The sequence below is a fragment of the Anabrus simplex genome, chromosome X (assembly GCF_040414725.1).
Source record: "Anabrus simplex isolate iqAnaSimp1 chromosome X, ASM4041472v1, whole genome shotgun sequence".
NCBI lineage: Eukaryota > Metazoa > Arthropoda > Insecta > Orthoptera > Tettigoniidae > Anabrus > Anabrus simplex.
The window spans coordinates 147,029,362-147,043,027 of NC_090279.1; the positions used below are offsets into that span (position 1 = coordinate 147,029,362).

A 13,666-nucleotide genomic window follows, 5' to 3' on the forward strand; every position below is an offset into this window, starting at 1 on the left:
TGCGAGATACTAAAGCCATCATTTTGCAACTCTGGAACATAATGAAGCAACTCATCTTCCAGTCCTGGAAACTTACCATTTTTTGGCCCTCTGAATGCCTTACGTGTTTGGTTGGTGGTTTCCAGTGCAGCTTTCTGTTTATGCCAGTAGTGAACATAAAACTCAGTCACACTGAATTCTCGACTGGCAGCTCTGTTACTATGTTCTTCAGCCTATTTTATCACTTTGAGTTTAAACTCAGCCGTATAACTCCAAAGTTTCTCCATAACTTAAAAGATCGACCTACACAAGGAAACTTAAATGAGAAACAAGAATGAAAAGTGAAGACAGAATAGTGGTACTTGTCGACAATACAACTGATGGACAATACCTAATACTGTTATCACTTGACTGCCTGGACAGGGAAACACTCCCAGTTTGCGTGATCATCTCTGCTGGACAGGTAGCGATAAGCATATTGACAAAGATGGAAGAGTGAGAGGGATGGGCGAATGTGACTGACTGGCCAGGAATGCGGCCTTGGTGCGGGGGTTTGCGAGTTGGGTATTTTTGTTACAGCAGCTAGCCTCAACCATTCTGCAGGTAGAAAGAAATGAAGCTTCTTCTTGTACTGTCATGGACAAAGTACCATAACAGCAATTGGTACCATCCCGATATTTGATGATGATAGCAAACACTCGTAATCGAGTAGGTTTGTCTTCCAGGTAGGATGTCTCTTCATCTATGTGTTCGGAGGTGACTATACAGTCCAATGCGGGAGTTACACAATTTGCCACAGTGATGACAGGTAGTCCCAGGTGGAGCAGTCATGTTATTTCTATGTCTTCTCAGCACTTCTTTTTCTTTCCTACGTTGCCTCTTGTCATTCGCTGTACGTCGACGGTTTTCTTCAAAAGACAGTGTGCCGTAATGGACTAGTGATCTCCAGGATGAACGGTCAAGCACTAAGCTCTCCCAGTTATCAACATCAGTGTTACATCTCTTCAAGTTAGCCTTGATTACATCTTTAAATCGCTTCCTCCGACCGCCTACACAGCGTTTACCTACTGATAGCTCAGAGTAAAACACTTGTTTGGGAATGCGATTATTGGGCATGCGAACTACGTGGCCTGTCCATCGTAGCTGGCGTCTTAAAACCATCCATCCCGATATTTAATGTAGGTATGTCCACGGAATACCCAAACATTTTTCGTGTATGTACCGTATGTCTTTATGGGCCGGTTGCATAAAGACATCTGACTGGAGATCAGTTTAGAACCTAGTTCTGAAAATGAACTGAGATTACAACTTTGTTGTGTTGTACAAAACTGAACTCGGTTTACACGTGTAGTTCAAATGTATTGGAGTTAAGAAAAGTGGACGTTGCAACACTGCAAAGTAAATTAAATATGAAATAGCTCTGCCCGTTGAATAATACTTAAATGGTGGGATTGAGCTGGCCATGACTGTCGACAAATGAACGTTGTTTGCATCGTGTACTGGAATTTCTTCATGTATGCTTTTCTTGCAGCAAACACAGGTGAAGGAAAATCGGATATCCGACTTCCCTCAGTCAACCCATGTTTTTTCCTGATCCCGACGGTATTAGGTTCAAGAAGCCTAACGAGTCTTTCATTTTCATGGCCTTCATGGTCATTCTCTTTTATTCAGTCTTTGAAGAATCGATTAGTGTTAAGAAGGGGCGATTGCCCAGTTGCACTAGCTCGTTGTGTGGTTTAATATCTCGTCAGGTTAAAAATGTTGTCACATACAGCCTCGCATGTCCGTTTTTCCTTTATGTTTCCTGTTACCTACGGCGATATTAAAGGTGTTAAATCGTACATTTGATCATAGTGCTTTTATGAGCACAGCAGAGTGAATACGTAGCTGTCAGGAAAAGGTGAAGCAACTCCATTTTCTCGAGAAGTACTTGGATCTATTTTTGGAATAATCACAGTAGTGAACTTGTAATGCTTGTAGATTTAAGGCTTGGTGTAGAAAACAGTGTAGCTCCATTTTAAAAACAAAGTTAAAGGCATTACCTCAGAGGATATTGACACCAATCTATCTTGAATGGTCCGTATGTTATTTGAGATAGACAACTTAGCTGAATAACCCTCTATATCCCACTAATCAGACATCTGTAAAACAAGAACGAGATAATGTAATATTGTTGATAAACTTAACCATAATATCCATTTTATTTGATCCTGTATTGACTTGTCTAAATCTATTAACCTTTTAGCATAAAAGCCCGAGTAAACTCAGGATTTTATATATTTATATAAACCAACAACCCGAATATACTTGGGAATGTCGCTCACTGATCGGTACCTAATTTAAAGACCCGAATATACTCGTTTCTTGTTTTTCAGTATTTCTGTCAGATATTTATAAAATTATTACTTCAGGTTCCTGTTTTTGCCTAAAGATCTCTCTGACTCAACTGTGGTGGATGTCGGTGACTCAGGCAGCTCGTTTTCATGGCTTTTCCATGTTTATTGCTATGTAAGTGTATTTTGTCTGTTACGTGAAAATGGAGAGTGAAGAAGAGTTTGACTTTTTTTTTTAGGGAGTCTGATAGTTCTATATGCGCCATACTAGAGGGAAGAAGGCACGCAGGGAATCCAGGTACATGTGTAAGGAGTGCGATGTAGCATTGTGTGTTCATCCTTGTTTTAGGGCATTTCACACAGCCACAAACATATGAACACTCAGTTTTGAGTGTCACGTTATTTTACTTGCCATCTGTTTAGTGCTGTGTTATTTATTTTGCATGTAAGTTAAAAGAAGTAAAAAGGTTTCAGACCCTGGAGGAGCTGTCCTGATCAGATCATGAGTCTTAAGTTGATAATGGACTATAACAGGAGAAGAAACAGAGATATGGTGATAACATTTGTAGATTTCAAGAAAGCTTATGATTGCATCCATAGAGAATCTCTGTTTAAAATTTTAAGACACCTTGGACTACACCCCAAATTAATAAACATGATAAAATTGACTCTCACCAATACCAAGTCAAAAGTGAAGTTTAGGGGTGAAACATCAGGGACATTTGAAATTAAAACTGGACTACGGCAGGGAGATGGGCTCTCACCACTATTATTTAACTGTGCTCTAGAAATGGTAATGAGGGAATGGTTTAGAAAATGTCCCCCCAAAATAAAGATTGGCCGAAAAATCAAAACAAATTGCCTGGGTTTTGCTGATGATTTAGCATTACTAGCAGTGGACATAAAAGAAGCAAAAACCCAGATATCAGAACTTCAAAACATTGCAAATAAAATTGGCCTCAAAATATCATTTGAAAAAACAGAAATTATGCCCCAAAAACCAACACAGCTAAAAGAAGTCACCATAAATGGTAATAAAATCAAAATAGTAACTCAGTTTAAATATCTTGGAGAAGTAATAACACATAACTTAAATGAAAAAATCTCAATCCAAGTAAGAACAAATAGATTAGCTAAAGCACAAAAATTAACATGGGATATCTACAAAAAGAAATGTCTATCAATAAATACAAAAATAAAACACTACAACACAGTTATAAAACCGGAAGCTACATATGCAGCAGAAACACTCTTTTACCTGAATAAACAATCAAAGACTGACAGACTTCAGAAAATTGAAAGGAGGATTGGAAGAACCTGTATCAACAAAAAATATCAGAAAGATGGACAGTGGCGGTTAATACCTAACAAAGTCGTGTACAAAGAGCTAGAACCCATTACAGATACTATGCGTAAGAGGAGACTGGGATTCTTTGGACATATCATGAGGATGCAGGACTCGAGACTTCTGAAACAACTAGTACAACACAATCTCGTCTCAAAAAATACCACAACAGGATGTAAATGGATCAGAGAAGTAAGAGAGGATCTGAAGGAAATAGGCCTTACAACAGAAGACACCAAAAATAAGATAAAATTGAATACAAAACTCAAGAATACAAACCTCCGCTTTACCCTTACACAAAACAAACCAACAACACGCACATTTTCAACTGAGGAAAGGGCACGAAGATCGGAGCGTCTGAAGAAGTACTGGGAGGACCGCAAAGCCCGAACAATCCCTTCAAAGAGACCTGAACGACGGACTGACTAAAGTGATCCTATGTGGTCATAAAAGAAGAAGAAGAAGAACCCATAAAAATATCGTGAGTATACTCGAGATTTTAAAACAGGAACTTTTCAGCGGCTTATATTTCATTGTTCAGTTCGCAAAATTTACTTTCATTGTTACCACAGTCACTGTTTTTTGGTAAAGAGTCCATTTTAACAATAAAAAGTTAGGTAAAAGAGAAAGTTAGTTTATGTTGGGTCCACCTTGTCAATACACTTTTAATGCTTGAAAATGATTTATTCTATCATACATGTTTCAGGAACAATATTCATTCCCTTCATCAGTGAAGTCAATTTCACATAAACTATTTTAAATAGTTTCTTCAATGGATTTATAATGTCATATCGTAAGCAATTCATAGAGGTTATATTGTAGAATTATGTTTCACTGCATTATAAGAAGCGTAATATAGCTTATATACAGATAACAACAACAGCTAACAGTGTTTTTTGTTGGTCTTTTGTGTATTTTCTTATGATTTATGGTAACAACACAAGGTAACATTATGTTCACAATCAGCTGTTCTATCTTGATTAGAAAATAACTCCTTGAACTGAGATCAAAGAGTCTGATCGGAGAAATTTCATCAATGATCTAAGATCAAATAGTTTATGCAACCGGCCATGTGACGTCAGAAATTAATGCGGGTTATGTGCAGGGATTTTATTTCCCTGCAATTTCAAATGTTAAAAATGGGGTACGAGATATACGCGGTGGCAAGTTATGCGAGCAAATGCGGTATAATGATTGCTGACAGTGGCAAGGTCACTGAGTGTGTCTTGCTACAACAGAGAGGGAAGGAGAACCAACCAATTTGATCATTCTCAACAGAGGTGGAGGGATAAAATCTCACTTACTCTTTGCTCACTATTATCAGGTTGGTTCGAAATATTTAAATCTTTACCTAATATGTCGGGGGAATGAAAGAGCAAGTAATGAAGTCGTTGTGATGCAAAATTAGGACTTCGAATGACGTGATTTCTAATTAACCGCCAACTCTTAATTCAGAAATGTCAACCCTTGCCGCATCAAAAAATATTCTAAGACCTGTACTGCATGTAATTAACCTTGATTCAAAGTTTAAACCTTTGAAATTAAACAATTTCCAAAATGTATCCAACAAGGTGCATTTATGGTATTCAAATTCACAATACAGTATTCACTTGAATAAGTTACTGACAAACATAACCTCACGCAACGAAAGAAAACAAAAGCATGATTCAAAGACGAGGAGAAATCTAAGCTGGATCCCCTGAGCAAGTCCTTTATTCAGTGGATTACTGAACTGAATGCATTTTAGATGTCCTGTACTTGCACGGAAAGTACCCGATGCCCTTAAAACATTGTGGTTTATCGAACTTCTCTATGACGAGGGGAGAAAGTCTCTTGCTTCTGTCTGCATTCGAACACAGTACAGTGACTCACCTAACCTTGTAGGATTTCCCGCCATGGTACTTATCTCGTAATTCAGAAATGCAAACCCTTGCCGCGTCACAGAGTATTCTTAAGATGAATTAATGCACGCAATCACCTTGATTCACAGTTTAAACTTTTCAAATGCCTTGGCAAAATATATTCCCGAAATGTATCCAACAAGGTGCATTTATATTATTCAAATAATGCACTTGAATAAATCACTGGCAAATATAACCTCACGCATCGAAAGAAAAAAAACGCAGGATTCAAAGACGAGGACAAATTATGCTGACTCCCTTGTGCAAGTCCTTTATTCATTGGATTACTGTACTGAATGCATTTTAGATGTCCTGTACTTTTACGGAAAGTGCCCGATGCCCTTAAAACATCATGGCTTATCGAACTTCCCTATGACGAGGGGAAGAAGTCTCTCGCTTCCGTGTGTATTGCAACACAGTGCAATAACCCCCCTTTATGATTTCCCGGCTGCCACATCCCTCCTATAAGACCGTAAGTCCGTTTGGGCTCGGCATTAAAAAAAATTTAGTTTCATCGGCATTGACAATATTCGGTCCATACGAATTGATTATATGAGCCATGCTTTTTCGCAGACTGTCGGCATCGCCGGGGTTTGCGGATTCTGCTTCTCTGCACACTGCCTGCTAAGTGATGACATCTCTTCAACACGTACTGATGTATGTAACACGACCTAATAGGTTGAAAGTCAGTTTCGATTATGATGATATGGTGTTCCTTAAAATGCTGAATACAAAAGAATTACGATTTTACTCACGTTCTGTCATGGCACGGATAAATTTCTGATTTAAATTACTCTGAAAAAAACCCTATTTTTAAAATATAAAGGCAGTTTGAATTAAAAGTCTGAATTTCGGTAATGGGACAGACATTACTCTTCGAATTACGAGTTATCCGTATTTCGAATTAAACAATTTATATATCATGCAAAACCATACCTCATGTTTCCGGGAACGAGATCTTCTTTGAATTAGGCGGGACTTTGAATTAACTGATTTCGAATGTTACACTTTCCTTTGATTAACCTCGCGTAATGAATTATTTTCAGTTTATCACTCGCAGAATGTGCTTTTCTTTTCTGAGACATAATGAACATTCAGTTAACTCTGAATTCAACACTGCATAACAATACTATACTGTACCGTACATCTGTTGACTGGATGAGAGGTGGAGTAATTGTTTCATTGGCTGGTTCCAAATTCTTAGAAATGTTAAAACTGTAAATAACTCAGGAATATTTTGTTTCTGGTTGCTTCTGTGATATCCCAGGAGTGCAGTCCTACATCGCCCAAGCTTAATACCGTAATAGGTACTGTATTTTTTTCTGTTGGCTGGGGCCTTTTTAATAAAAGTTTTGGTGAGCTACAATGTTAGCGTGATAGTCGTAGTGAAATGTCAACACACTATATAGTAAAACAATGTTTTATCGGCCAACATAGCTCAGGGCATTAACACGCTGTCTGGAACTACTATGTACAGCTGGACTCGGAAAAAAGCTTGTTCTAACGCCATGGTTTCCAATTTTTAAACAGGCTATTTTACTGACTTTTGAAAATAAGAATTCAACTATAACTGTATATTTTCGGGAGGATACACAGTACCCTTCACTGTGTTAAATCTGAATCTGCTGTATAGCAGACTGTTTTATACCAGACTTATGTTGTACTACTGCTTATGCACAAGTCAAGAGACAATAATTTTAAAGGAGAAAGTTCTGTGGAATTTTTTTCAAGAAAAGATAAAAATATAAAGTTGTGGGTTATATGTGAACCTTCCCCTGCCTTCCCCCCTGCTATCTGGAATCTTAGGGGTAATAAATTCATTGGACATCATTTTTGTTACAGAACAATGGAGCTGGAGAGAGTCAACGATAGACTGACATGGGTTATCTCCAGGAATGCCTACCTTCCTTCTGTGGTAAGTACCTGCAGATAGAGAGTAATTTAGCAGACCTTTCCTTCTGTTGTGAACAAAGTCTTGTCGATAGGATGTCTCTCTCTACCTCTCTTAATAGTTTTACTCATGACTGTCGTGACATCGCACATGTTGCGTCAGCTTGTTCTTGATATAATGTGCTGCTTCCATTGTTGTCAGTTTTCTGCCTCTTGTATGATCTAGTGATGGGACATTCGATTCATTTTACTGAATCGATTCATTCGATTCCATTCACGTTACTGAATCGATACAGTGATCCGATTCACGGCTCATTGGTCACCGCTCCTACTGCGTCTGTGTAGTATGTGCTGGTAAGACAGCAACAACAGCATTCAGTGCTCGCAGCTGCCATCTGGTCTTCATACTATGAACTCCTTTCTTAGAAAAATGCTAGTTACTCTAATACATCGAAGGTTTCCGGCGACGCAGGGTGGGAAAGGTTAGGATTAGGAAGGTAGCAGCCATGGCCTGAATTAAGGTACAGTCCCAGCATTTCCTGGTGTGAAAATGGGGAAAGTACGGAAAACCATCTTAACGGCTGCCGACGGTGGGATTCGAACCCACCATCCCCCGAATGCAAGCGCATAGCCACACGATATTAACCGCACGACAACTCGCTCAGTCATTTTTGAAAATATGTATTTTTCTATCAGCTGAGGATTTTTTAAAATCGTCATATTTTGTATAGGCTACCCGAGATGTACAGTAGCCCGCTGGTTTTCTGATTCAACATACTGTTATTGCGTCTGTCCACATATGATTGAAGTCTTGTGCAACGATGTGACATATGAACTGAGAGAATACTGAGCCGTTCTTCCCAATATAAAACAGGTACCTTTGAGTGGTCATGAGCATGACTCATAGTCATAGGGCAGGCTAGAGTCGAGTTTAATTGTCAAATGTCAACTAAGTTATAATACGGTACAAAGATTCATTAAACTAATAAATAGTATAACCTAATAGCCTACCTACTTACTAGCTACTTCAGAATTATGTTGTGACTACCTTTTTAACACTGCAAATAAATCCATCTATTATTTAAACCTCCCTGTAAGAAGGGGACAGTGAATGCAAATGGGTATTATTTTCAAATGAGCTGAGCTCGAGAGTCCATTATAGCATACGATTCTTTCAGTGTAGCATGGCTCACTGTATGTCTCGCTGCAGTGAGCCGATAAGGAGCCGTGCATATCTTGTGTCTCACTGAGTCGGCTCGTTCACGATTCTTTCCGTGTGCCATGGCTCACTGTATGTCTTGCTGCAGCGGAGGCTCGGCTCTCCGCGTGTCCAGTGAGCCGATAAGGAGCCGTGTGTATCATGTATCTCACTGAGCCGCGCTCGTTCACGATTCTTTCGATGTGCCATGATTCACTGTCTCGCTGCAGCGGAAGCTCGGCTCCCCGTCAACGTCCAGTGAGTGCGCCACTCAGCACTGTCCGCTGGGAGTAAGCTGAATCGTGTGCCGTGAGTTTGCCGTTCCTGTGAATCGATTCACTCGGACACTTGAATGAATCGATACACTGCTTCGAATCATGCATTCAGTAGCCAACACTAGTATGATCTTCCTTAAAGGCATCTTGGTGGCTTCCTTCACCTAATCAGTCCATTGCTTGGTGCTTCCTCCAGGCCTTTTACCACTGACTATTTCCTGAACTATAGCCTTCTTTTAAGTTATCCCCCTGTCATTTAGTGATGTAGTCCAAGAACTGCAATATCTTCTTCTAGCAAAGTAAAGAAAGAGGTTTTGTCATACCCAGTTCATCCCTCATTGACTTATTCAATCTTTGTGCCCATTCTTTCCTTAGTATTCTTTACCAACACCACATTTCAAAGGCATCAATATGCTGATGTTCTCTAGCTTTGATAGTCCATGTATCACAACCGTACAGGCAGATGGAAAGTACTAGAGTCTTTGCACCAAGCATAGTTTGTTTTTTCTTGATATTCCTCTGTCACGCAGACCACTTTCACCTTTTCTCTTCTGTAGCGTCGAAGGGCTATTCTTCTTTAGATTTCATGAGTTAAGAACTTCATGTTTTATCCTTATTGACATGTATTCCGGAGAATAGGTATGAGGTTATCCACCTTTCAATATGCTACAAGTAGAATGACAAGGACATTTTTAGACCATTTTAGAATTGTAAATTAAATTGTAAAATGGTCTAAAAATCTCTTTGTCTTTTTACTTGCAGTGTATTGAAAGATGGATAATCTCAAACCTATTCCCCTCTTTAGATTTCCTGTTCACAGCCAGCATTATCTCTCAGAACTGAGCCTAGATAAATATAGGTTTAACAACAAGCTCAGCCGAACTTGCAGGACGCATGTGGAAGTATGTTATGTAGAAATGGGTCTGAAAACGCTTTACTTCCATATTAACCGACTGAGTGGATGCACGTTGGGGTTATGCAGCTGTCAGCTTACATTTGGGAGAAATGGGTTTGAACTGCTGTGCCTTAACCTGTTGATGAGTGCACGTAAGGACAGTCAATAGAGTGCCCACGGCATGTGCCGTTTGGTCCCACAGGAGGGAGCACGGCATTTGTCGTTTTGGGCTAGTACTAAGAGCTTAATTGCTTACCAATGTAATATGACATCTGGCGGCGTTTTTTTGTAACTTTTTCAGTTATTTTAATAGTGTTGCTGTACAAATCCTAGTTCTGTATGGTCGTGGTCTCTGACGGAAATGCGTATACTCCCTACAGTGTAAGAGTTTGGCGCGCCGTTAGCCTACAGGTTAGAGCAGTGTTACGATTGCCGCCGATGTGGATAGTTGTTTGTGCTCTTCGTAGCTGTAAATATTTTTGGTTTTCATAAATATAACGGTGAATATATTTTCGACAACTGCTCGAGAAGAAACACTTTACTGCAAAAAACAATGAAAGGAATGTTGCATGCCCGATTGGAGGTGGGTCATAACATCCGTTACCCCTCGAAGATCACCGCTTTATGAGGCCACTCTCACAAAGCGAATGAAAGAAGCGTAAACTTCTCTGGCAATGCGACGTGTGCAAACACACTACTCAATCAGGTCAGAAGAGGGAAAAAAATGAACTACGAGTATTGTAAAGTCGCTCTCTGCATATATTCTTGCCTTGAACAGTATCATACATTAATAAAGTTTTGAAATTACAGTATTTTCTCGATCTATAATGCATTTTCATGTCTCTCAAGAGTTGTAATAAATAAATTTATTGTAATTTTTTAAAAAATTTCTTGCTTTCCAGTGGTTGTTTTCTGGTCAAATACGTACTTGGATGCGGCCGTCATTATTGAACAGCGTGTGCCATGTGCACTCGTCAGAAGGTTAGTTGAGGCCACGGCTGTTTCCTTCCCACTCCTGTCCCTTTCCTATGCTATCGTCTTCATAGGACCTATAAGAACTGAGCCAGTGGCTGTGTGGTTAGGGTCACGCGGCTGTGGGCTTGTATTCAGTTCATAGTGGGTGCGAACCCCACTGTCGGCAGCCCTGAAGATAGTTTTCTGTGGTTTCCCATTTTCACACCAGGCAAAAGCTGGGGCTGTACCTTAATTAAGGCCACAGCCGCTTCCTTCTCACTCCTAGGCCTTTCCTATCCCATCGTCACCATAAGAACTATCCGTGTCAGTGTGTTGCACAGCAATTTGTAAAAAAATTAAAAGAGTAAAATAAAATCCATGTTAGATGTCATGTTTCATGAGATATTAACCATGTGAAACACACAAGAAACACTTTCGTTGCATCAATAATTCAAAATGCCCTCCATTAGCATCAACCCACTGTCACATTGAATCCCAGATGTCTATATTTTCTTCTTCTACATGTGAGGAATGTGTCGTGAAAGTTTGGGCGTACCTTAGTTTTACACGCTGTATACCTGGGGTAGATGGGAAATGATATCTACAGTATATACCTAAAATAAGAGTGTTGCTCAGAATTTTTTACAGACTATGAATCTCATGCTAAATCCGTATTGACGGTTGAACTTCTTACAAAATTGTACAAAATTATTTTAATCCTCCTACTCAATATACTATATATTTTTTACGTCCAATTAAGACGAAACTTCACACATAAATAGACGTTTTGACCCGGCATTGGGTCTTCCTCACTAAGACATGTAAAATGAATTAAAAACATAGGAAACACAAAAATTGAAATGTATGTCGAAATGTTTTTTTAAAAGCATGATGAAATTTAAAAAACTGTGAGTGCTGGACTCCCTAGTCAGAGAACACGGGTGATACAAGCAGGCAACATAACACTAAAAATCAGACAGTTCAACTACAATAATACTTACGTATATCAGCCCATGTCGGAACACAACTACTAAGCCAGAACAGTTGAACCACACCAAAGGACAACAAAAACATTGAAACAAAAAGACCTCCAGCTCAAGACTGTTTTAACGATTAACATACATACATACATTACCATTATAGACTGTTATGCCTTTCAGCGTTCAGTCTGCAAGCCTCTGTGAATTTACTAAATGTCGCCACAATCCTCGATTTGCAACTAGTGTTGTGGCCTCATTTAGTTCTATACCTCTTATCTTTAAATCGTTAGAAACCGAGTCAAACCATTGTCGTCTTGGTCTACCTCTACTTCTCTTACCCTCCATAGCAGAGTCCATTATTTTCCTAGGTAACCTATCCTCCTCCATTCACCTCACATGACCCCACCACCGAAGCCGGTTTATGCGTACAGCTTCATCCATCGAGTTCATTCCTAAATTAGCTTTTATCTCCTCATTCCAAGTACCCTCCTGCCATTGTTCCCACCTGTTTGTACCAGCAATCATTCTTGCTACTTTCATGTCTGTTACTTCTAATTTATGAATAAGATATCCTGAGTCCACCCAGCTTTCGCTACCGTAAAGCAAAGTTGGTCTTAAAACAGACCAATGTAAAGATAGTTTCGTCTGGGAGCTGACTTCCTTCTTACAGAATACTGCTGATCGCAACTGCGAGCTCACTGCATTAGCTTTACGACACCTTGATTCAATCTCACTTACCATATTACCATCCTGGGAGAACACACAACCTAAATACTTGAAATTATTGACCTGTTCTAGCTTTGTATCACCAATCTGGCATCAGTTCTGTTGAATTTCTTACCTACTGACATCAATTTAGTCTTCGACAGGTTAATTTTCATACCATACTCATTGCACCTATTTTCAAGTTCCAAGATATTACACTGCAGGCTTTTGGCACAATCTGCCATTAAGACCAAGTAGTCAGCATAGGCCAGACTGCTTACTACATTTCCACCTAACTGAATCCCTCCCTGCCATTTTATACCTTTCAGCAGATGATCCATGTAAACTACGAACAGCGAAGGTGAAAGATTACAACCCCTGTAAGTACCCTGAATCAAGAACTCTTTCTACCATCGATTATCACTGATGCCCAATTGTCAACATAAATGCCTTTGATTGATTTTAGTAATCTACCTTTAATTCCATAGTCCCCCAGTATGGCGAACATCTTTTCTCTCGGTACCCTGTCATATGCTTTCTCTAGATCTACGAAACATAAACACAACTGCCTATTCCTCTCGTAGCATTTTTCAATTACTTGGAGCATACTGAAAAGCTGATCCTGACAGCCTCTCTGTGGTCTGAAACCACACTGGTTTTCATCCAACTTCCTCTCAACGACTGATCGCACCCTCCCTTCCAAGATGCCAGTGAATACTTCACCTGGTATACGATTAACATATCACAGTTTTTAAACTTTCATCATGCTTTTTAAAAAACTTTTTAACTTACATTTCATTTTGTGTGTTTTCTATTTTTTAAATTCATTTTACATGTCTTATGAGGATGACCCAATGTCGGATCGAAACGTCTATTTGTGTGTGAAGTTTTGTCTTAATTGGACGTAAAGTATGTATAGTATTGACTAGGAGGATTAAAATGGTTTTGTACAATTTTGTAAGAAACACAGTAAGAAGGAAATGCACTTTTTAATTTTCCGTAATTTCTGTTTGTATGTGTGTATCTATGTACGCGCATCTCGAGAAAACAGCTGAAGGGAATTTAATGAAAATCAATATGTGAATCTAGATCACACATAATTTTATTCACTCTGAGTGAAATGGTAGTTTAGGAGAAGGCCTAAAATTTAATTCTCAAATATTTATATTATTAGTGGTCCTATCGATAAATACTACATGACTTAAGTTACA

At 39.1% G+C, this 13,666-nt stretch overlaps 1 protein-coding gene across 1 annotated transcript in view; it reads left to right on the plus strand.

Moving 5' to 3' along the window:
* Positions 1-13,666, plus strand: part of LOC136886717 (uncharacterized) — a 420,809-nt gene that overhangs the window by 17,595 nt on the left and 389,548 nt on the right. Inside the window, exon 2 of the mRNA XM_067159522.2 lies at positions 7,401-7,473. Coding sequence (XP_067015623.2) covers positions 7,405-7,473 — 69 coding nt within the window. The 5' untranslated portion in view covers positions 7,401-7,404. The remainder of the gene's footprint in view (positions 1-7,400; positions 7,474-13,666) is intronic.